The following is a 25,793-nucleotide window of genomic DNA, read 5'->3' on the forward strand; positions in this document are numbered from 1 at the left end:
TTGTTTAAGCACAACAAGACAACACAGCACGCAATTTAGCTATTTAGTATGGAAACGCTTCGTTCATAAAGTAGGTATTGCTTTAAGCCGATATTGTTCTTCCACGACAGCGAATTTGTTAGGATTCTTCCGGTTACGCTTCCGTTGAATGATGATTACTTTTTCAATTTTGCACAATTTACATTGCTGTTGAATTGTGTGAATTTTTCATTAGTAGCACCTTGGCGGTGAGACCACGGCACAGTGGGTTAAAGCGGCGAAACTACACGCAATAATGAACAGGATTGTTAAAACCTCGCATTAGCTTTAATACCGAATGGTCGGACTTGCAATAAACTCGAGGTTTGAAAACAACTGATGAAGACCCCTTAGAAATAAGGAAGGTTTTTCGAAAACTTCAAATTTTTCCAACGAAAACTATTTGTCGCCGAGTTGGTAACCAGTCTGGGCCTTATAAAAGTGTCTTATATGAATATTTGGATTCTATATCCGACGTAATCAAACACCAACACAGCCTCAATTATAAAATGCTCGACTTGGGATCCATGTAACCATGAACTTAACAGCTAAAACTGGTTTCTATAGTCCAGATTTCATATTAAGTACTAAGCAGCCATGTAAGAATTATATATTTTCCACATAAGCAGTCTTTGAGACAGGAAGTGAGTGATCGAAAAACTAAGATATGGAAATGTCAGATGAGCCATTCAGGATATACATACTGATCTGATATGCGTGGGTGAATCATATTCATAATTGGATTGTCAAAGACAAGACACCGAACAGATCCAAACTCCAGACGCTGGAGTTTCTATATTGCCACAGCAGGGGTTCTACTTCATTTAGGTCACGTGGAGGATAGACATTTTGAGATCCGAAGTGTGTGAGCTTAAATCTCGCACAAGTGAGAGAGTCAAGGAAGTGTTGAGATGATTGTGATCTTTCATGCAACTTCGACATTTGAATTTTTAATCTTGCACAATGGGCGGTTAAAATCGGAAACGGATATGGAAAGCCTGCTTGTGTGATTGGCTTATTAGACGATATAGCTCCGACCGAAAGAACTGCCAAGTGCTTAATATACTCAAATGAAGCTCAGACAACTAATAGTAAACAAGTCAGCGGGGCTTAGACTTTTCCCATTCTCCCACCATTTCCCATAAATACTTTTCCTTAAAAACTCATCAGCTTTGCCATTCACATTGGTTCCACTGTGGCTAGTTAGTCAATTTAGTTTTTATGATGGAGTAAATACGGTATACGGCTTCAGTATGAGCAGTATTATTATTACGCAAAGTGGAAAATGTCATCGGGAAAAAACTGCTGCTTTAAAAATAACTCGCTAGCTGACAGCGAGCTTAAAGCTAGTCAAAGGCTGCTTGACCTCACTAGGTTATTAAGCTACTTCCACGTTACCACAGCGAAATCATCGGAAACCGTAAAGACGATGAGCTCGCTACAAAGGGCACTCTTACCCAAATTCCATTAGGGTGGGAACACCTCGGGCCCTGGATCTATGGACCTTGCGCGAGTTCAGTAAGCGTTGGTCAACGACCCGCATTGGTGGAGTTGCGAAAGCCTTCTGAACGTAAGAGATCCAATAAAATGGCTGATAGGTGTCTTAGCTGGCACTTACACGGTGAGGCTAAAGATTTTACAGGACGCAACTTGTCAAAATTGCAGGAAGGAGATACTTTCGCCTTCACTGTCTAGCTTTTGCCAGATTATGATTGAAGCAGCTTGGTTGCCAGACTTTCTACGAACCCCGCGAATTGACAGGAGTAAATATTAGCTGGCTCAATAAATTTGTGGCTGGCTCTAGGCGCTTTGTAAATATGCGACGGATGAGCAGCCCAAGTAGCCCAAACTCTTCAAAAACACTAAAAAAAATCGTTCGAAAAATTATGTATATTTGTACGTATTGGGAATTGGAAGAGTAATGGTTGCTTGAGAGTACAGAAATAGCTTAATATTGGCCATAGTCCGGCTTATTTATGAAAATCCATAACGTTGAATCCGAGAGGATAAGCCCTTGAACATTTTGTATACTTGACTTAGTGGAATTAGTGTTACATTAACGCATACTTTTGATTTTCTCTTCTCTAACTCTAACAGCCAAACAGAAATGGGGAATGAACATCGTAAAACTAAGCTATCTTACTAACAGAGGGTTATGGAAGTTGCATATTATACGCACAGACCTTTTCACCAAAGGAAACGCAATCACCACTTCAAGCACTTATTCAATGGCTGCTGCACACTGTTGCGCTTGGAAGCCTGAGGTATGTAACTGTTGATTTTCCTGCTCAATGTCAATAGCAAATGCGCCGAGATGCAAATAGCGGATAAGTAGTGTACCGTAATTCAAACGTTCGAATGAAAACCCGAGATCATGAGGCATGAAGCATGGCATATGTATAACGGTATGTTACTGTAATTGGAGCACGAGCGGAAAATGCTTCAGCACAGGTAGCAATGCATTCCACTTGCAAACTTCCCAGCGAAAGCATCTTTGGCCCAAAGAAGCAGCTCAACACAACAACAACCACCGCCAAGCAATTCAGCTTAAAGTATTTATGCCATTTTTCGTTGATAAGCCAAGCGGGCGAAGGAAGCTCCAGTCACAGTTGCGCGCAGTGTCTGCTAATCCTCATGTTCCACGAATTCCTGCCGAAATTGGCAAAACCATCAGACAATCGCGGCGAGTTCCGGCGAACCAACGACTAAGGCTGAAGCTGGAAGCTGGTGCTTAGCGCGGAGCCGTATGCATGCCGCTTATCGCTGCCGAACGTTTGTATTAATTTGACTTTTCACTTCGTCCTAAATTCACGAGGGGAAAGCGTGGCAACGAGCTCAGTATTTCGTGCTAACGGCAATGCTGTCAATGCCGCGCAACCAGGCGCCATTCCAAACTCACGCTCCCGGTGCCGCTGATGTATAGCTCCACTTTTTTCAATTTGCAACAATTTCCGTTATTTTCCGCTATTTGCACGTACCCGAACAACTAGTAAATGTGAGCAGTGGCATGAAGCATGGAAGTAGCAATAAGAACGTAGCACAACTGCAGCTCCACTGACACGCACATAGCTTGCAACGAAATGTGGCAACATGATTTCATGCAATTTTTTTTTCTTGATTTTTGTTAGCTTTTTTTTATGTACGACCGTGTAGATTCGGTTGTTTGGCGGGTAAGTGTTATTGCACCCCTAATTTTTTGTGGATTCCGCTATCAATATTTCGATAGCTAGAAGCCAGCGTTGCCAGCCATTCGAAGCTCGCTCTCTCCCCTCACAAGTTAACAACAGCAGAAGCTCACACATGCTTCCCTACTTGTATTTGTATGTTACACACCCACCCAAGCTTATACCGTTAAGTAGTCGTGTGGAGGGAAAACAAGCAAAATGGCGGTAAGTGGCATAATTGAAGCGCCGCAGCGATTGCAGCGATAGTAAAGCAATAAACGATGCACTGTTTTCGGCTTGAATGTGTTTGTTGTTGCATTTGTGATTGGGTGATTTGTGCTCGTTCGCTGCTTGTTCGCCAAAGCATTGCTGTCGCAGTTAATGTTGGCATTGCTGTCAGTACATTACAACAACAGCAAGTACTTATGTACTTACATACGAACATTCTTAAAAACACTTAGTAGCCCCGAAAGCGAAAACTTCGGAAAACCGGAAATATTATAGCAAGAATATTAGCTTTTAAATATTTTAAAAATTTTTAAAGAAATTCAGTAAATTTTTACAATTTTTGGGTTTTTTTAACTATACTATTGTTGTATTTTTGTAGCGGTAAACTAAGGCTTGCCTAGGAGAGTTCATGGAAATCATGTAACTATAGTTCGGACCTATGGAACAAGGGTTTAATTAATTAAACAAATATCATTCTATTCAGTCGGAAAATTAAGTATCATCAGCAAAATTACAGAAAAATTCAAAACAATTTTAATTTGAGATAAAGAAACATCTTTATAAAAAGAAAACGTTAACGTGGGTTGCACCGAAACTGTAATGCCCCTCACAAAAAAAAAGATTCCGTACAAGAACTTGATATTGATTGTTCAGTTTGTATGGCAGCTGTACGGTACAGAGGTCCGATCTCAAAGAATTTTTCGGGGATTGTAGAGTTTTCTTGGACAAAAATTTCGTTAAGGCATCTCAACAAATAAACAGTTTTACATACAAGGACTTGATTTTGAACGTTCAGTTTTGCCATACAAACTAAATTGACTCAGTTCATTATATACTATATAGTATATATATGTATATATATATACATTATACATTATAGTGTCTCCGAAATTTCCTGTTGGGTATCACAAACATCGTTCTAAGCTTAATAACAGATCAATTGAAAAGTCTCCGGCTTGATACATAGATCACGCTACTAGAAATAAATCCACATAGCTTTTATACGACGCGTATATTAATTTGAACAACATTATATGGACTCAGCACCAGAGATATCCTCCGTTTAAAAGTGGTATGCTAAGTTTAGGCGTGGCGAAATGAGCACCGAAGGCGGTGAACACAGTTGACGCCCAAAAGAGATGATTACCGACTAAAACATCAAAAAGATCCACAAAATAATTTGGGATGACCGAATTGATGTTTTGCGATACGGCAGACACTCCAAAGCTCACTTTTGACCAAAAGCAACGGCGAGTTGATTGTTCGTAGAAGTGTTTAGATATGTTCAAGCGCAATTAATTCGAGTTTTTGCGTCAATTTGACAGTGGATAAAACGTGGCTGTATCATTTCACTTCGAAGTCCAATTCGCAATCATCAAAGTGGAGTGCACACGATGACCCCCTCCAAAGCGTGGAAAAACGCTTGTAAATATTTCTCTCGAAAAGTCGTAACGCCGACTCAACTGATGTTGTCTATGTTTTTGCACCATATAGTGTTTTTTTGATGGCAGGAGTTATTTCATTTTGTCCTGGTTCACTACCAGACCCATTTGCTTCACTTCCTTATCCAGTCTAGAGAAAGCTGAACTAACGGCGGGGGTGTTGAGACCAATGACATCAATATCATCGGCGCACGCCAACAGCTGTACACTCTAAAGAAGATTCTATCTTCCCTATTCCTCGTTTGGTATAGAATGGCTCGGGGAGGTCCTTCCCAATTCTGATGAAGCTTTTGGTATTACTCAGCGTCACTTTGCACAGCCGCATTAGTTTAGCAGGGATACCATATTCAGACATAGTGGCGCAAAATCAGCTTCTTATATACATATATAATGTTGATGAGGCTCATTCCACGATAGTTAGTGCAGTTTCTGGAATTTCCCTTTTTGTGGATTGGGCAAAGCACACTTAAATTCCAATCGTTCGGCATGCTTTCATCTGACCATATTCTACAAATAAGCTCATACATGCTCCTTATCAGTTCTTCGTTCCCGTGTTTGAATAGCTCGGCTCGGCAATCCATCGGTCTTCGCCGCTTTGTTATTCTTCAGACGGGTACTTGCTATTCGAACTTCTTCGTGGTCGGCCAATGGAACATCTGCTCCATCGTCAACGGTTGGGGAATCGGCTTCACCAACTACTGGTGTTATGGTTAGCTGCCATTCAGCAGGTTGGAGAAGCGTTCTCTCCATATTTTCCGTATGCTGTGGGCATCAGTTACTAGATCACCTCTGGGGGGTTCACATAGTCGAATTAAATATTTTTATGGCTTAGCTGATAATTAAGTTCGATTGCCTGAATTTTGTAATCATTATACTGATAGAAATATTGGACTAAATTCGTTAAAAGAAAACTAAAAATTAAAACTTTCCAAAATCTTAGAAATCGTTCTAATTATTTTCCATTTCTTTGCACCAAGATTAACAACACTAGTAGAAGCTTATGCTGGAATGATTGGTTCAAAAGAAAGCAAGAAATAAACAAAAAAGACAAAAAGGAGTTTACAAAGCTCATTTTTCATAATTACATCGACTGAAACTAGCAGCTACTAAATAAGCAAACATTTCTACAGAATTGCTAATTTTTGAACTTCTCCATTGACTTTTTTAAAGACCGACAATTTAATTTTAACTTAGCAGCCAATAAAAAAAAATTGGTTACAATAAATATTTAATAATTTTTGAACAAAATTCCGAAATTCGTTTTTTACTGTTCACTGGGTAATGTCACAAAAGCCAAAATAAGAAAGAAAGAAAGAAGGGTAGAAGGAATAGAAAAAAGATAAACATTTATGCACTCAAAATCGTTTCGAAATTTCAAGTTCCATTTGCAGTTGCTGGCATTATAGTTGTATTGATATGAAAACACAAACACACACACATACAAATTCCCTTCAATTCGCGTCGCGCTCGCAGCGACTGCAGTGTTTTTATAAAATAAACGAAGCGACAACTTAATGGCATTGCATACTCGGAGGATATACGTCTACTTGCTGTTGTCGTGCGCGCAAGGATTGCATATATGCAAGTGTGTGTGTGTGTGTGTGCATGTAATTGTATATACTTTGTTCGCTTGTCAGGCCTTTGTTTTTCCGCTTCCGTTCGCGATTATTTTGCTTGAATTTTTTATTTGCTCGATTTCTTAGCAAGACACAACGATGCATGCACTTTCATGTTTGTGTGTGTGTGAATATATACATATTCATATTCGGGTGGCTGTTATTTACAAAGTTGATATTTTTTTACTAACGGCCGGTGAAGCTTCCGTTTTTGTCTTAAACAAAGGATTCAACCCCTAAATGTACTGGTTTCATATGGTACACCATGTCGTATGAGCAATGCAGAATGTTAATCACTTGTATGAATGCCCTGCTCAGTCGATGTAGCTGCGTATAACTTTTAATATAATATTTATATGATAAAAAATCATTAAAAATCTTAGAGAGAAAAGTTGACAGACAGACGGACGCCATGCTGATCTCTTATACATATCGATATATATTTCATAGGTTTCCCTCTAGGTGTTACATACTTCCTGATATATGCTGTGCAGGGAATAAAATCAAATCAAAATTGTGGACACCCTAATATACTTATATGTATGTATGTATGTATATGAATACATATAAAGCGCCTGATTGTGTGCCGTATTTCGTGATACTCGCGCTGCTGTCAAATTGTTAGTTATATTTATGTATGTTATTTGTTGCTGCATTTAACATTCTTGCTTTTGTTGTTTTTGCTTGCTACTCACATTTTTATAACGGCAACATAATAAACGAGCGCACAACAATTGCTGCAGCAATATTTTCACAAGTGATGAAAGGCTATGCCAACACACATAGTGCAACTGCAACAACTACAAAAACACTGACAACTACAAAAACAACAGCAGCAACAACAACATGCCATCGTGTAACAGCAACACAGTAATATAATGCCAAGTGATTTCATTTCTATTGCAAGTACATATTTATTTTGTATTTCTCTTCATTACTTATGATCAATAAATCATGCTGGTAAATCGACTGTCCAACACTTGACATGAATTCCTTGCAACATATTTGTATTTTGGAATTGCTGGCAAATCGCAAGTAATGGGTGAGTGCGCCACACACACACACACAAACACCAGCGCATATCTAATGCATGTGTGTTGTTATTGTTTTTCTTTTTGTCGAGTAAAATAATACCAACCACATGAGAAAGCGCGGCGCAGCGCGTGAAATGCGGAAATTGCTCGACATCCTTATCATTATGGTATGTGCAATCTCAAATGATCAAATACTGATGTGCGAGTAATTCAATGGAATTGCAGCGATTGATAAATTTGATACTTGTGCCAATGCAGTAAGTAAAACAACAACAACTGGATACTGAGGAGTGATAACTCATTGCTAAAGTATTATTTTCTGATTTGTTTTATAGTTTTCTGAAGAGAATCCAAACATGCAATACACTACTACTTGGGTCGATTGGGTGCTAGGCCGCCTTCTTTTAGTTTCAGCAATAATTATATGGTCTTAACTATCTTAATTATATAGTACAATAGTATCGCCAGGCCAAAGTTATCGATATTGAATCGCCAAAAGTTTCACGAGCTTTGTTGAGATTCACCGAATAGTCCAAAACTTAGACCTAATACCACCTGTGTGTCTGTGGCGAAAATCACAGTATTTTGCTTGCGGCGACAAGGATTTTATTTGGGTGAAATTCCCTTCAAAACGAGAACAAGTTATCGAAGGAAACGATGCGAATTTATGTCAAAAAACGAATCACTCTAACCATCCAATAAACATCCTTCAATTTGTGGATTGCGATTCTTTCAAATTCAGAGCTATTTTAACCCTCATCGAGACCCTATTTTTTTTGTAACGCTATTGCCACGCCAAGCGTGAACAAGGCAGTCAATTTGATTTCAACCAAATCGAGAGGTAAGAAATTTCAAAAAAGTATCTATATTGTACATATATGAGCGTAAATACAACACGTATTTCCATACAAATGTATGTAAACACCACTTGGCCTAGCCAAGCACCATTGGTCTCGACCAGGCATAAGCTGAGACCAAAATACTCACTTCATTAAGTAATTGCACTTAACGACTGAGACATTAAAATACACAACACAGAAAGAACTAACTAAACTCGTTACATGGGGTTTCAGGGAAGATGTGGGCTAATTACATTTATTTTTGACAGCAACGAAGTTTACACTAAATCAAACATTCTCGCTTAATATTAGGAAGTTAACTCTATATACTGGCCGGTGTTTACCTAGATGCTCACATTCATAATATGGCGGATTGGAGGATATATACAATAATTCATTCGCATTTGACATTTTCTAATAAATCAATCAGCCTTATCCACAAATTTGTGTTTTTCTTGTTGCAAATAGGAAAAATCTCCCATGTTCGAAAATGTTCCCTATAATTTTTCACACGAATCCATGAAATTTTTGCATAAAATATTTGGGAACAATTATCAATAACATGTAAGCATACTTTACTAACTATTTTCATGATTTTAAAAACATTTTTTATGAACTAAGGCCTTTTAATAAAATACAGTTGACATTTCTGGTCAATAGTAAGGCTGAAAAACATGATATAAAAAACGAGTTTCAAAAAACAACAACAAGGAAGTGTATAAAATATTAGGACTCAAAATACATAATTTTTTAAATAGCAAGGGCCACCTGCGGAATCGAGTTCAGAATGAAAAGGTAACTCCTACTTTCAAATGTCTATCCAAAGTGGGGCAGTGGATTTTTTAAAAACATTATTCCAATAATTATTTTATACATAATTAATGCAGCTAATACCGCTCAAATCAAAAATATATGTACGATATATAATTAAAACCAAAAACACGCGTTGGCAATCGCATAATTTGCTTTATAAGTTGACAATGTTTTTTTCAATGTTACTTAATCAAAACAAAACCATATGTGGCAGCTTGCCGAAGCTCACAATAATATAATCGAAATTCGAACATTTCACTCGAAATTGGTGATACGAATCTTTCGCTCGCGTTAGAATAAAAATTTATGGGAATGATTTGTTCACGCGAAGTTTACGATAAAGCGGAATATTTCACACAATAATCTTGACGAAGAAATCGGAGTAATGTCACTGGTTTTAACTGACGATTTAAATGGTATCGATTTTTATATATCATCGTCTTCGTCATTTTACTCCTCCTCTACATAGTCTTATCCAAGAATTTAGGAATTTAATGGGCCTTTAGGGGCTCAAAATAACTTATACTGGAAAAAAATTCTCAATTGCTGGTATGTTAAACTATATAAAAGAAATATGTTAATAAAATATAAAAAAAAAACAAAAAAAAAACAAAAAAAAGAAAAACAAAAAAAAAAACAAACAATACAGGGCCGTCGGGTATACTTTTTCAAACTGAAATCGAGATGGAGATTTACTTCTTGGTACAATTTCGGTATCTCAATTATAGTCTTAATGTACTAAATTAATTTGGCAGGGCGAAAAGGATAATATTATATATCATTCTCTCTTTTATATAAAGTTTGTCTGTTTCTTTAAATTTAATCTTAACTTAGAGAAATTTGTTTTGCCAAAAATCACGAAAACTCTTACTGATCTAGAATACTACTGCGGACAAAAAATAGTAAGATTTTTTAATTTAAATTTCAGGTGAAAACTCATTCGTCGATATATTTTTGTTTCTATTCTATTTCTGTTGGTACCACTGTCAGTCACATCTGTGTCAAATGTCACATCAAAATCATCATTGGTGTTTAGTGTACGCTTGTCTTTCTGAAGTACATAAAGTGCAATCGAAATATTCAGAATGTTGAAAAGGCCTTCGGTGATAATTGTTTGTCGCGAGTAACTGTTTTTGATGGGTACAAATTATTTAAAGAAGTTCAAGAACACGTTGACGACGAACCATGTTGCGGACGGCCATCACCATCAACTGATGATCAACACGTCAATAAAATAAAGGACTTGGTGCTTGAGAATAAACGATTAACAGTCAGAGAATTTACTGGAATATAGGAAGGATCAGTTACAAGCATTTTTGAAGATCGTTGGGCCTAAGATAAGTGAAAGCCCGATTGGTTCCAAAATAACTAAATTCTTTCTTTCTTTATTTTTCTTTCTGCGAAAAAATGATTTGCGACTACCGTGATGTCATGAAACGTATTACTACTGGCGATAAATCTTGGATCTATGCTTAAGACCCGGTCGTAAGCGGCCGAATATCGTGGCAAGGGAAAGCCGAAGCCAAAAAAACCACGTCAAAGCAGGTCAAATATCAAAGTTATGTTGACAGGTTTTTTGGATTATCGAGATGCGGTGCACTCCGAAAACCTTCCGACCGGCCAAACTGTCAACAAGGAATCCTTTTGCAAAATAAATTAAGAATTTTGTTACTGCTCATAAAGATTTGTGGAATTGGAAGTTGCGATAAACAGTTACTAGAAGCTTATTCTCTGAATCGAAAGTTTTATTTTGAACTTGCTTCTTCGAACATATATGTATGTCCAACTAAAAATATTGCTATAATATTGCTTGAACTTCAGAGCGTTTCAGGCAGTGTTTCTTTGTTGTTGTCAGTTGTTGTAAATTTACTTATCAAGCAGCGGTGAAAACAACAAAAACAAACTTTTGATACTTTTTGTGGGCCTCACTAAATTTAATTATACCAACATTGGTACGAAGTATGTATACTGGAGGGTAACCAGAATTTTCGGAGGCAAATGTCTAAGTGTGTCCAACTCATATGAAAAGTACTATTCACGACATAACCTAGGACAAAATGAATGCAATAACGACAACAACAACATTGCTTGCAAAGCGCCAAGCGAAGACTGAATGAAGCAACCATGGAGACTTAACCACATACCGTTATAACAAGCATGTAGCAAGTCACACATACGCAAACACACACAACGACACACAAACACATACATATTACATTTGCAGAATAATTCATAATATTTGAAACATTTAATAATGTTGCTAACCCATTATTTTACGATGCTGTCCCAAGCAGAAGCAACAGCAGCAGGGCAACGAAAAACAATAGCAAAAACAACATAAACACACACATACACATATGGTACATGCTCATAACATATACTTTCGTATTAAAATATAAACATGCACCCACAACTTTTGTACGGTTGCACACACACACCAACACACATGTGTGTGGCGTGTGTTCATCGCTGCATATTCCCCAAATTCTGTTGCCTTCAAACGTTGCTGCGTGGCTGCCTCGCCTGCCATTCGTCGAGTTGTTATATTAAGTTATATTAAGTTGTAGAATTTTGTTGCTTTTGCAACATGCTTAGAACTTTGTGGCTATGCTTGCGGTTGGTTGGCCGCTACTGCTGATGTTGTTGTTATTGTTGTTGCTATTCACATGATCCTCGTAAAATTTCCAACCATATTTTCAATTTGTTATTGTGGTGTGAGTGCGTTTTGGCGATGTGGCAAGCACCAAACGAGGACATACTATATGTGTGCAGCAAACAGCACGGGCAGCAGCAGCAGCAACAATCAGCAGTGCAACAATAACAGTTGCATAGCAATGCTGCAGCTTGCTTGTTGTCGTTGCTACAGATGAGCAGCAATAAATTATATTGGACCAAAAATTTAATATGTACGCGTATGTGGGCTATATGTGGGCGGGGGGGAGCAACGCTGCGGTTGCAACACACACAAACACGCACGGACACATATGTATTCACAGGGATGTATTTAGTAATTCTAGAAATGTAATGCAATGTACTAATGTGTACATTAAAAAATTATATTCACACAAAAGCAAATGGCGGGTTTAAATGTGGCAAGTTGTACAGGGTGGCACAAAAGCAAGTTTTTTAAGTTTTTAAAAAATAAATTTAGCCAAATTAAACAGTTTTGTGCCAAATACCTTGTTTTACTTAACGGTAGAGTGGTCATTTGCTGATATGGCACAAATTTCATTATCCGAATAAGTATATTAACAAAATTCAGTTACGCGGATAACCGGATATCCGGATTTTTTCCACATTTTGCATTTATGCGAATAACATTAATATTGCAATATCAAATAAAAAATAATAAATAAGAAATTGGATAACTAAATAACCAGTTTTTTATTAAACATTTATACCGTTATATAAGCAAAGTCCCGTTACAAGTATATTTGGTTAACAAGATATTCGAATTTTTTCCACATTTCCAATTTATCCAGATAACACGAATGGTGGCCATATCTAAATATATGTACATACATATGTATAAACAAACTCTGGCTACTCGAATAATGGAATGTGTACGAAATTTGATAACATGAATATTACAACATCCGAATATACGAGTATAAACGAACTCTGGTTATTCAGATATCCGCGTACATATAAAATTTGGATAACCTGATTGATATTCAGAGTCTTTTCCGGATATTTATTTTATACGGATAAGACGTATTTTACAATAACCGGATATACATATAAAAAAATCCTTTACAATTATATTTAGTTTATCGGATATGCGGACTATTTTCCACATTTATAATTTATCCAGATTACACGAATATATTTGAATCCATCAACAATATTCAAATCCATAATTAAAATCAGTTATTTAATACCTAAGTATATATGACATTTTGAGTAATTGGATACCCAAAATTTATCCAGATATTTAATTTATAGTATACAGATTAATATTTCCATATCCAAATAAATAAGTGAAATATGTTTACTATAATAACCGAATACATATGAAAACTAAGTAACCAGGTATTCAGATTTTTAATGTATTCGGATATTGTGAAGAATAATCCAATCTGTATCTATAAACAAAATTCCGATGCTAGGATATGCGAAAATATATAATTTATTAATTAAATCGCTTGAGTAATCTTATCCAAACTCAATAAGAAGAATCAAAATAACTAATACACAATAAAATGAATATTAACCAAATTTTTTTTAAACCTGTTATCCGGATAAATATACAAGCAAACATTAATCGTATTTTCAAATTATCCGGATTTTATCCATGTCAACAACTGAATATTAACCAGATTTTTTTAAAACCTGTTATCCAGATAAATATACAAGGCAATATTAATCTTATTTTTATATTATCCGGATTTTATCCATGTCAGCAAATGAATATTAAGCCGATTTTTTTTAACCTATTATCCGGATAAATATACAAGGGAATATTAATCTTATTTTCATATTATCCGGATTTTATCCATGTCAGCAAATGAATAATAAGCCAATTTTTTTAAAACCTATTATCCGGGGAAATATACAATGGAATATTAACCCAACTTTGTTTTACACCTGTTATCCGGATAAATATACAAACGAATACTAATCGTATTTTCATATTATCCGAATTTCATCCCTGTTAACACAAAATCTAAATGGATAACCGAATGTTCAAATATTTCTAAAGATTATTTTGCGATTTTCGTATTTTACCCAGACGAACTGTGAGACACTTATAGAGCCCCTCAAGGAGTTTGCATATGGAGGCTACTAAAAAGATTGTTCGTCTTGCAAATAAAATGTTCTGAATGTTAGCAGTGTTTCAGGTCTCATTCGATGTCCAACATGTAAAGTCAGTTTAGACTTACTTTATAATCACCACATTTTGTTGTCCCTAATATTAGGAACACAAGTTTTAAAGAGAATGAGAGTTATTAAAATTTAAGCAAACAAATCTGGAAAGGCAATGGATTTTCTGGAATTGAAAAAGCAATGGAGATTTATATATCCAAATGACATACATATACATATGTATATATACTTATTATATCTGCAAACTTTTTCACGCGACTCTGTTAACTACTGCAATAACAGTCATCGCTGAGTAATTACTACAATGAATGCCAATTAAGGCCACGTAAAGTTATTGAGTGATGATAATATGGGGCATACACAGCCACCGAACAAACTTCGAGAACATTTTCACAGATTTATTGAAAATGTGGCATATATGAAATACTATGTAGTATGTGTATGTATTCAATATAAGACGTGAAAATTTCAAAATTAAACTGTTTACGCTGAATACATATAAATGATTAACAAGATATGCAAACATTTATAGAACAAGTTTTGTAGCGAAATATTTCGAGTAACCAAAAATGAGGGAACTGTGTAACATTTCAGAACATTGGTTGACATACTTACAATGCTACTAAGGCATATACCTGTGTAGAGATTCATTAACTAGCCTCTCGAAAGCTTGCGAGAGAAAGGAATTTCTTTTTGGGGCAAACAAACTCTGCATAAACATATAGTATGTTTTCACTTCCAGCCCTACCAATCCAATACTGATCTAATTAGAAATGTTTAATGCCTGGTTATAGCCCAACTTTATGCCTCAGTAACGATATTTATAATCAAAAACATTTACAATTCGAACATGGATGGTTCAAATAATACCTGAAACTTTAAATTATTATATTTAGTTAACAAGGAGTACTTTGAAATAACTTCACTTCGGATTTGAGTCTGAAGAGTTTAATTGAATTGGTGGCAAAGAAGAAATCTTCGTCATTCACCGTACAATAATACAGACAAATGTGGTCGAGAGAATTATTATCTCTCAGACTTCCTAATGGAATGATAAAATATTTAAGCTAATAGCTTTTCTTGCAACATCTAGACATATGGGTTCTGCACAAATTTCGGACTTCGGTGTTACCACAAAGTGAAGAAAATATGACACTACTTCAAACCAATAAGACATACTTCAGTCAAACCGGTCCGCTATATAATTGTCGGCCGAAAGAGTTAAGCCAGTATTTTTTATGATTCCCTTGGAATTATTTTCAGTGACTAAAACGATCAATAAAGAATATTACTTGCTGAAATTGGGTCGGTTGGACGCCGAATTCAAAATTAAGGAAAAAGTTTTTCATTAAAGCTCTTGGGAAATCTGTGCTCAAGCTGAACAACTATATAGCTCTACTATTTTCAAAAGAAGAACAAAAATTTCACAATTCAATTTACGTTCTTTAAAAAGAAAAATTGTCCCCTCGAGCTATGTCAAACATATCGAAGTTATTCTATGTTAGATAAAAACAAAAAAAAAACTAAGCTGGAGAGTACTTATTAAGAGCAGGGCTTCGAAAATCTTCGATCTGCAAATCCTGCAAAGACTCATTGCCCTCAAATTGGAGTTTCGACACCGCATGATCTATTGGCTCTACACAAGTGTAATCCTCCCCATACAAAAATACGTTGCGGCGGTACGGTGGTGGACATTATCGAAAAAGTGCCGTATTAAGCCACTGAAACAGGTGCAAGAGGCCTGCTTGCTGAAAACTACGTCATCCAAAGCTCTGGAAGCTATCCCCGACATCCAGCCAATATACCCTGTCAAAAAAGTATCGGGAATTCTTCATTTCCCTCTCTCATCTCCCGCTTATATAGAAGACAGGTAAATTTTTTGTCCAAGGTTGGTAAAACTGTTCTTAATTATGATGCGAATAATTAGCGCGATCTGTCAACCAGTGTGTTTACAGCAGCTGTTTATGTCAGTCGACCTGAGTAGTGTTTGTCGAATTTTGAAATTTGTATTCGACGCGAAAGCTGAAGGCCATCCCGGACAGTGCCTATAAAAAATGTTTTTACGATTGCAAGAAGCGTTGGCCAATGTGCATCGCTTCAAATGGTTCTTATATTTTGTTTTATTTATAAATTCTCGATACTTTCTTGACAGGCTGATATACAAGCAAGTGAAGTCAATGCTTTTGGTCAGCCAGCTTATGATTTTAGGTCATCAGAGCCAAATTCGGGCATGGTAGCATAAGCGACATTGTTAATGAACTCGAGCTAAATAGGCAAATGCGAAACTAAATGACTACAATTGGATCTTTCTGGACGATATTGTGAACATAACAGTAGCGCTTGGCACCTTCTGCTCTACCCAGCAAGTACATAAACCTTCTATTGGCTAGCAAAGTGCCAATTAAGGTTAAACGTAGTGTCTATACAAAGTATCATTGCGTATTATTCAAGCTGATAATAACTAGACTCTCAGTAGGTAACTCGTTAATATGATCTGGGTAACCTGTCATATATAAATAGAAGGAAACCAAAAGGCAAACGAGCTGGCCCGCTCGAAGACAGCTGACAATACAATTCCTCTAACCTGCCCCAGAATATTCAGTTCTTTCAAGGTTTGTTTGCAGCAATGTACTCCTCTAGGACACCTCAGATCTCGGAAAGAGAATATTGTGGGGTCAGCACAGGGCACCTACTCTCAAGATCTCAGCTTCAGAAAATGGTAAAAGTGGATTCAATGGAATGAAAAGGAAACGCGGAGGATGACGAGAAGCTGGAACATTATTTATGTGAACGAAAACATGCTGCAAGGTCTGGATCTTTCAACCTTTAAAACTTGATATTTTAAGAACACCGTTCAAAGATAAAATTTTAAGGGGTGCTTAAAGGAATAGTTATGGGAGATGCTTAGGACCAATTGAACAAAGAAAAAGTACTAAAATTGTTAAATTATCTCTAGAAATTGTAAATTTTTACAAAAATTCTTAGTTTCTTACTTTTAATTAAATATTTAAAGATTTAGAAAAACTACTTCAAACAGGGAATAATTGAGTTAATTAAATGGAAGTGTCTGATATTCAATTTGCCTTGCAAATATGCCCTACATTTACCGGCCGCACGCCGCAGCAGCAGCAAAACCAGACCGAAAAGGGAATGCATATTTCCATTTAAACGCCAACAATGGCCAAATAGAAATACAAAACCCAAATAAACAGCAACAGAATCTTTGCAGAACAATTCTCTGTGGCAAGGCTGAGTTGGAGCCGGGCGTCGCTCTCGGCCATATTTTCACACTTGCAAAACACAAAGTACTCGTAACACAAATTACTTAGGCACTTTAGACGCAGACCTCTCTCTATATGTGTGTTGCAAGTAGAGATTTTGCAAGTATGTGTATGTAAGCAAGTATGGATGTATGTATGTGCAAGAGCTTAGGCAGCTGGTCGCCTGTTGGTGGAGTCATAGAGTAAGCAACCATTTTTCAAATCGGTAATCACGTGTGAATTACTCGGACGTTTACTCGTTTCCGGCGCCACACACACATACACACAGCAGCTCACGTGCTTGTAATTGCGACTGGCAAATATATGCATATGCATGTATTATTCAAATTACATATGCATGTATGTATGTGTGTGCAGTGTACATGAGCCTTAAGTAAGGACTTCCGGCAAAGGCACTCTTTGCTTTGTCATCATCGGCAACAATAACAACAACAGCGCCACCGGCAGCGGTAACGACGACCATCTGGGTCGTTTTGCAGCTAAACAGGCGACACACACATACACACATGCATGTACATATATATATAATAACACACATACATGCATATGGATTTGCCACACGTGCATCATATCTCACTTGGCCAACACTTTGTGGTGATAATTCATTATTTACTACTGTCGGCTTACCTCAATGTCTTGTTGCGTTGTTGGTGAATGGACACGGATAAATAATTGCTCATCCGTTGGCAGTTCATGCAGTATCTTCACCTTGTACTGCAAGGAGCCGTGCGCCTTTACTTCTTGTATGACTTTCAAATATTTTGCTTCCGACGCTTTCACCTGCAAATTTAAATGGGAAATTAAATACGAGTATTCTTAATAAACAGTTGCATAATAAATATATATATGTATGAGTGTATATACATATGTATGTGTTGGTATGTTTGGACATTCTTGCAAATCAATTGATTGTTTGTTGTTACAAATTGTTATGTTTATGTGAGGGCTTATGCATTGATAGTGTTTATGAATATGTGCATTGTAAATATACAGGGTGTGTCATCTTTTGTATTCCAAATTAAAATTTATTAAATTTTAAGTAACGAAAAATATATTCTTTCAAGGCATCTTGAAGCAACCTGAGTTGAAGTCTTGGAATATCACCAACACACGCTGTACCACGAAATTACTTTATGTCGTATGAATGGTGAGTATACTAAGTGAGGAAATTATGGCACATGGTAGAGGTGAGTATGAAAGATAAATATACAGTACTAAAAGGGAAATTATAAAATATAATCATAGTCTCAACTACAGAAATATGCCAAAGGGGAACTGACAGAATGCAGATCATGTAAGGAGGAGAATGGCGACGATTGAGACGTGATATCTCATAATACACCAAACAACAAGGGAATATGCAGCTAGGTTGGATAACAAGACAAACATTAACTTCGGTTGCACCGAAGCCTTACACAAATACAAAAGATTGTATGCAAAAATTTTATTTGGATTGATCAGTTTGTACGGCAGCTATATGATATAGTGTCTCGATCTCAATAATTTCTTCGGAGATTGTACCGTTGCTTTGGACAACAATACCTGTCAAATTTCGTCAAGATATCTCGTCAAATAAAAAAGTTTCACATACAAGGACTTGATTCCGATGGTTCATTTTGTAAGGGAGCTAGTATATGCGTCTCTGACAAAAGTCAAAATCTTTTTGAGATATTATTATTCCATAACACTAGTGAAATGTCAAAGTTATTAAATCTCTCCCCACTGTCATAGAAGTTAACACCCCCTGTATGCATTTTGAAGAGCACACGCCGAAAGAGAATTGTTGATTATGGGCGAGGAAAGCAGGAAAGTCGAATGTGTGCAAATTGATTGAGGTCAGTTGACATGAAGTTAATGAGAAAATTAGAAATACTTATAGTAAAGTCAAATGTACATTTTTGTAGACAACAACAACGTAGTTTGTTGCATTTTGGCAACCAGTAAAGTGTGAAACATTTAACATAATAGAAAGTACATCGGAATTCCAAATGAAGTATAAAGGGTGATCCATTTCGAGGTTCCTACTTTTTTCACTAGAAAGAACATTCTTTGGCATTTAGTTTTTGAAGATTATCTCTTTCAAATGTTGACCGCGGCTTCGGCTCAGATGTTCCATGCGTTGAGTCCAATTTTCTATGACTCGTTCGAGCATTTTACTGGTAACTAGCGAATGACAAGTGTCATATTTTGCTCCAATGCCTGAATCGAAGCAGGATTGGCAGTATAGACTTTAAACTTTACATATCCCCACGGGAAAAAGTCTAACAATCTTGGTGGCCAATTGACTGACCCAAAACGTCAAATTATCCGCTTACCAAAGTGTTCTCTCAATAAATCTATTGAGTGATGCGATGTGTGGGATGTGGTGCCGTCTGGTTCAAACCAAATGTCGCCGAGATCACAAGCTTCGATTTCAGGCATCAAATAGTCGGTTATTACGGCGCGATAATGGTTGCCATTGACATCATTTTTGAAGAAATATGGGCCGATGATTCCACCACCCACAAACCACATCAAACCGTTGTTTTTTCTGGATGAAAAGGCAGCTCTTGAATCTCTTCAGCTTGCTCTTAGTCCCAAATGCGGCAATTAAGTTTGTTTACCTACCCATTGAGCCAGAAAAGGACCACATCGCTGACAAAATTTTGCTCGAGTTAAGCTTGTATGTTTTCAATTTAAGATCTCGATGTAAAATGCGCCAAGTCGTTCCATACGTCATACCAAGTTGCCACGGTGTTCGTGTAAACTCTGAGCTATGGCTGCTATATTTTCTTCACGGCAAGCTGGACGTGGTCTATTCGGTCGAATATTATCCAATAATGAATGCTGGGTCTCGAGATGGGTGATGGTGTGGCGAATAGTACGTTCAGTAGGCCGATTATGTTGACCATAAATTGACGAAACGAAAAACATTCTTTACAAAACGGAAATTTTTGTAGTAAAATCGATCGATTTGTAAACGATGTTCAGGCATTGCTCCATAATCAGTCGCCAAACAATAATGAACAAAAATAACACCACAGCTTGACACCACTCACGCGAGATCTGTCAAAAAAAACTATTGAAAAAAGTACATCTACTTGGATCATCCGTTATATTATGGCAACATGTCTAGCGGCTGATCATTATTACCGTGCGAAAATCGTATCTGATCAAAAAATATTATATCCTTACTATATAAATAATACTTTCAAATCCTGGGACTTGCTGAAGAAGGGAACGTTTAGGAGTAGAGTTATAATTATTGTTTTATTTCATGCTAAGAAAGGAGGAGTCTGCAAAACGAGGTCGTCTTTATTGTAAACGAAGGCAAGACAATGTACCTAGAGATTCCTTGGCTGCAATAAATTTGTCTATCTACGAACAGGCTAAATTCCACCAAGAATCTAAGCCTGGAGATCAGAATAACTCTTGCTTGCAGGGTCTACTTTGGGATCGATAGACAATTGAGAATCAGATAACTACTAGGATCTATAAGTTTATGAATAAGCCGTCCTATTGTATTGCTCAAAAACATAGACGATGACGAACCGATTAATTTGCTCAAGATTTATGAGCCATATTATATAATTATAAATATGATCAATCGAAAATTATAAAAATTTATTTGCTATAGTTTCATTAAGCCTTGTATTTATACAGGATTGAGAACTCACTAATATTTATTTGAGTTTTCGCTCCATTATTAGCACAATACTGGTGTGTGTGTATGTGTTTGTGGTTTCTAAGGTCGGTAATGTCTTAGCTATTTTAATTAACACAGCAGTCAGCGAATAACAAATATTTATACAGTATATATGCACTTACAAACTTACATATACATATACATATATATATACATAAGTACTTATTTACAGATAGATATATAGCAAAGCGAATTTGCACACAGTGATTATATATTTACTTTACTTCCCATACGAGTATAGGTCGTTATACTTGTATTTATGCAATGTGTATAAAGTAATGTACAAATATGTTCATATTTACTTCGTTGATTTAAGTACATACGCGTTCATATTAATTATTAGTTTAGTATTTAAATTTATTGCTAGCGATGTGTGTCACGGAAGTGTGTCATTTCAGCCCCATGAACATTTTGGCTTGAATCAAATTAGAGGTCACGAAGGAAAGGAAAAGCAAGCTTCAAAGCTCGTTTTAACTGTCAACAGAACGTCACAGCGTAAACAAAACTTTTCCAATTTAATGATCTTGAGAATTCCCAACTTTAACCCAGACGTATTTAAATATAAGAAATACTGCTAGGAGATGGCTTTTGTAACTGTATTTCAACATGAATTTCGAAATAAGAAAACTCTTTTTCTCAACATTAACTCAAATGTGTTTAACCATGGGTTAGATGAAGAAATGTAAATTGACAATTCTTTTTAACAATAATAGACAACCACATGACTATCCACAACGAAAAGACAATTTGAAATAATGTTCTGAATATGAGAGAACTATAGTTTTGAACATTATTATGAATTAACCAAAGGTTAGAGAAAAAATTCAGGAAGACATTTTTTCTCAGCAGTATTTTGACTAGGTTAGGTTCGTTTAGATGGCTGATCTAGAGAGAAGAACTTCCGTGTTCGAAGTTATGAGTTAGCAAAACGCTTGGTAGCCAATACAAATTTGCACAAGCGCTTAATTTCCCTTTCCGCCAGTTCGGTGGGATGTCTGAAGGTATGCGCTCCCAAATGTTTAAGTCTTGACTTCCCAAACGCGGGACAGTCAAGAAGGATGTATTGAGTTGTTTCTACCTCATCTTCTTCCACACAACAACTGCAGATGGCGTCCGGTAAGTCTAACAGCATCGACGCCTATAGGGCAATGACCTTTTAAAACTCCCACAACTAGAGAGAGGCTACCCTTACTGAGGGCAGATCACAAGATCTCTTGGAATCTTGGTCCAAAAGGCTTTTATCTGAGTGGATGGTCGCTTCTCTGGAGGAGGCTGCACTCCAGAGCTCCTGGTAGTAACCAACCTTCCCCCCCAAGCTTTGCCCATCCGTAAAGAAGCTCACTGCCCTCTGTCATTTAACGGCTTCTTCCCACAACCAACTCCATCGCCGGTATATGGGCAGAGAAAGAGCCTCTAGAATTTGGTTTGGCGACTCCAAGACCCAGTTTTCTTTTAGGAACCCAGATTATTAGAGTCTGATAGCACATATGCTGATGAGCGCCGTTCGTTGAGTGCTCTCGAGTTTCTTTGAAAATGTGGTCTTTTCCTCCCTCCACCACATAAATACTCCATACAACAAAATGGACTTGACTATGGTGTCTTAATGCAAGAGGAACACTTTCGGTTAGAAACCCCTTTTTTGCCAATGGTTCGTCTACAGCAGTATAAGGAAATCGATGCCATTTTTGCTCTCTTCGATATTCGGCTTGCATGAAAGCTTCCTACCCACAATGAGCCCTAGATATTTCACTGCATCCGCCGGATGGCACCTTTAAGAACACATCAGAAAATTTAATTTTTCAATTTGAGAGAATTATAATTTTCAACCCAATCTAATATTACAACCTAAAACTTAGAAGACTCTCGCCAACAGGCACTCTCTTTACGAACAAAGGCTAAATTCTACAAGACACTTATTATTAATGACATCACTGATAAGTTGGCATTGGTAATGTTCGAGAGCAAGGCTTAGCGGAAGTTTTATGGCCCTGCGCGCTTTGGCAACGGCAAATACCGCAGTCGATGCAACGATAAACTGTACGAAATATACGGCACACATTGACATAGTTCTGTAAATCAAGTGACAGCGGCTGTGCTGGCTAAGTCGTGTTGTTCGAATGGATGAAAACACTCCAGCTTTGAAGGTTTTCAATTCTGTAGCCGCGAGTGGAAGCAGAGGAAGAAGACCTACTCCGTTGGAGAGATCAGATGTAGGAGGACTGGATAAACTTGGTATCTCGAATTGGCGCCAAATAGCGAAGAGAAGAAACTACTAGCGCGCTGTTGTTAACTTGGCCATAACAGCGTAAGCGGGGGAAGAGGAACAAAACTCAGAGAAAAATATGAAAATGATATTTTTTTCAGTGTTCAACTTAACAATCATTGAATGCTCCCTCAACATCTAACTAGAAGATATTTCATATCGTGAGAAAACTCAAATGTGATTAAATAAAGGTTAGAAGAAATTGCCAAAAATATTTTGTGTCTAAACAGTAATTCAACTGCACGAACATAATATTCTCCACATCAAAGAAAAGATATATATATATATTTACCATTAGGTTGATCACCTTGAAGGAACTATAATTCTCAATTGCCAAAAGTGATTAACCAAAGTTTAGAGATAATCCAGGAAGACAGTGCTTGCAACATTACTTCAACTGAACACTCACAGGATTATTATCAATAAGAATAACATTTAGAATAACTAATAATTAAATAAAACGAAACTATATTTCACAACTTCAACTCAAATATATATAACAAAAGGTTAAAGAACAAATATAACGAATTTTTTCAAATGTATTTCAAAAAAAGAATAATGTAATTTTTTAGTATATGCAAGCACCAATTTTTTATATGCAAGTATAATGTAGTGCAATGTCTTAAATTGAGAAATCTATAATCCTTAACATTAACTGAATTTGGATAGAGTGTAGAATCAAGAAATATATAGAGAGAAATTTGAGAAAGGCTTGGGGAAAACCCCCTTCTCTAAAGCAGAAGAGTTGTTAAGGCATAACATGTGATGTCAAATTGAAAACAGTAGAGTTCCTCAAGCTTTTAGGCAAAGGTATCTCCTCAATGCTTATTGGGTTGTCATTATCGAGAATTTTTGTTTGAAAATGTATCGCATCTATATAAATTTTGTAAGAATGTGTGTGTATGACGTTCATTTGTGATTTACAATAATTTGCTAGATCTGTTTGTGGCAATATTTACAAAAGTTCACACACTTTTGGACAAATAATTAAATTATAGCCACAATATAGTGAAGCTCAGCAAATATGTGCTACTTTATTGCAAATTTAATACTTTGTTGCCCACTACTTATACTTAGCATCTACATAGTGGCTGAATGCGTGTATAAAGTTGCAAATTGAAAATAAATTAAACACAGATGTGAATGTGGGTGTGTGTGTTAGTGAGTGTGGCTGGTGTTAAAATCCTCAAATTATAAATAGACAATATGCGATTTGTCTTGATTAGAAATAAATTAAATACGAATTTATTTCATAGAAATGGAAAATGCCACAACAGTGCATTTGTTGTTGTGAAAAGCTTTCTTCGGCGTAAAATTAATCAAAAATATGGTTTCCTCTTCGAGATAAGAACACAATGTCTATTTAGGCGTTGTAATAAATTGTTATAGGAATTCGAAAATTTATTTTATACAATTGCCGACATGTCAGACAAATCTTTTAGTCGCAATACATATTGAACTCAACAAAAATCAATTTTATGATTTATGCAATTATTTGCTGGGAATGTATAATATGAAGCCATTGTACCTGCTGACAACATGAAACAAAAGATTTATGGATTTATGAAAATAGATATTGAAGAAAAAGGTGAAACAATGCACTGTAAGACCACCACTGCCAATTCTACTCTTGTTCCTCAGTCCAGAGTGCAAAATGATTTCGCTGGAACACCTTATATCCCTGCGTCCACCACTATCTAGAACTCGTCTAAGCGCTTCGAATGTCAAAAGACTAGACGAAGCATCAACAAACTTAGTTACCAAGTTACTCTTAAAGTTCAAAACAAACGTTGACGTTCTGTAAGATGAATTCTTCACCTCAAACTAAACTGAACCTCCATGTGGCATTACTAAGAACCAATATGTCTATGTAAGTCGTGATAGCCGGCCGGTATCACCTAACCTAACCTAGTTATTTCCATTCACAGTGAAATAGATTACTGACTATAAAAGTATAGTGACAGGTCAAATGAAAAGACCTCGGCCTACCGCAGTAAAACGCTTTTTTTGGAAAAATTCGTTTTTTTATTTCACATAATTGCCTTTTCAATACAATTGTTGTAGTGCGATTAGCCCTATACTTCAAAATAGGCCTCAGTTTCGGTGATCACCTCTTCATTCGAAAAAATTTTCTTCCCAGCGGGCCTTCTTTTCAGATCTGAAAGCAGGATATAGTCGCTGGGGGCAAGATCTGGAGAATATGGTGGATGCGGAAGCAATTCGGAGCTAGCCCAGTGTGTATAGCCAAATTTTTATACATATCTGCGCGGTCTGGTATTGAGATTCGAGGAGCTTACTTTTATAATGAGAGCATGCCATTGTGCCAAAAATCGGTTAAACCGGGTCAATATTTTCCTTAGCACCCATATAAAACCTTATATAAATATTTTTGAACTTCCGGTTGTCTTTATAAGGCCTCTATCGGTCAAGATATCTCAATAAAATTCCGAAGAAATCTCTTTCTAATAACAGTGCAACCTCAAGTTTTATATAAAGTTTTGCAAAACCTGAAAGTGTTTCCCCGGCTTTTCCTTACTTGTATGTATAAATAAGGGAAAATAGTATAATTTGTTTTGGCTGACC

The 25,793-nt window shown here is 36.5% G+C and overlaps 1 protein-coding gene across 1 annotated transcript in view; it reads right to left on the bottom strand.

The window, feature by feature from the left end:
* The window catches only part of LOC120771522 (nuclear pore membrane glycoprotein 210), a 122,770-nt gene that overhangs the window by 32,505 nt on the left and 64,472 nt on the right, over positions 1-25,793 (bottom strand). The window contains exon 21 of the mRNA XM_040099580.1: positions 17,890-18,042. Coding sequence (XP_039955514.1) covers positions 17,890-18,042 — 153 coding nt within the window. The remainder of the gene's footprint in view (positions 1-17,889; positions 18,043-25,793) is intronic.

The sequence above is a fragment of the Bactrocera tryoni genome, chromosome 3 (assembly GCF_016617805.1).
Source record: "Bactrocera tryoni isolate S06 chromosome 3, CSIRO_BtryS06_freeze2, whole genome shotgun sequence".
Classification (NCBI taxonomy): Eukaryota; Metazoa; Arthropoda; class Insecta; order Diptera; family Tephritidae; genus Bactrocera; species Bactrocera tryoni.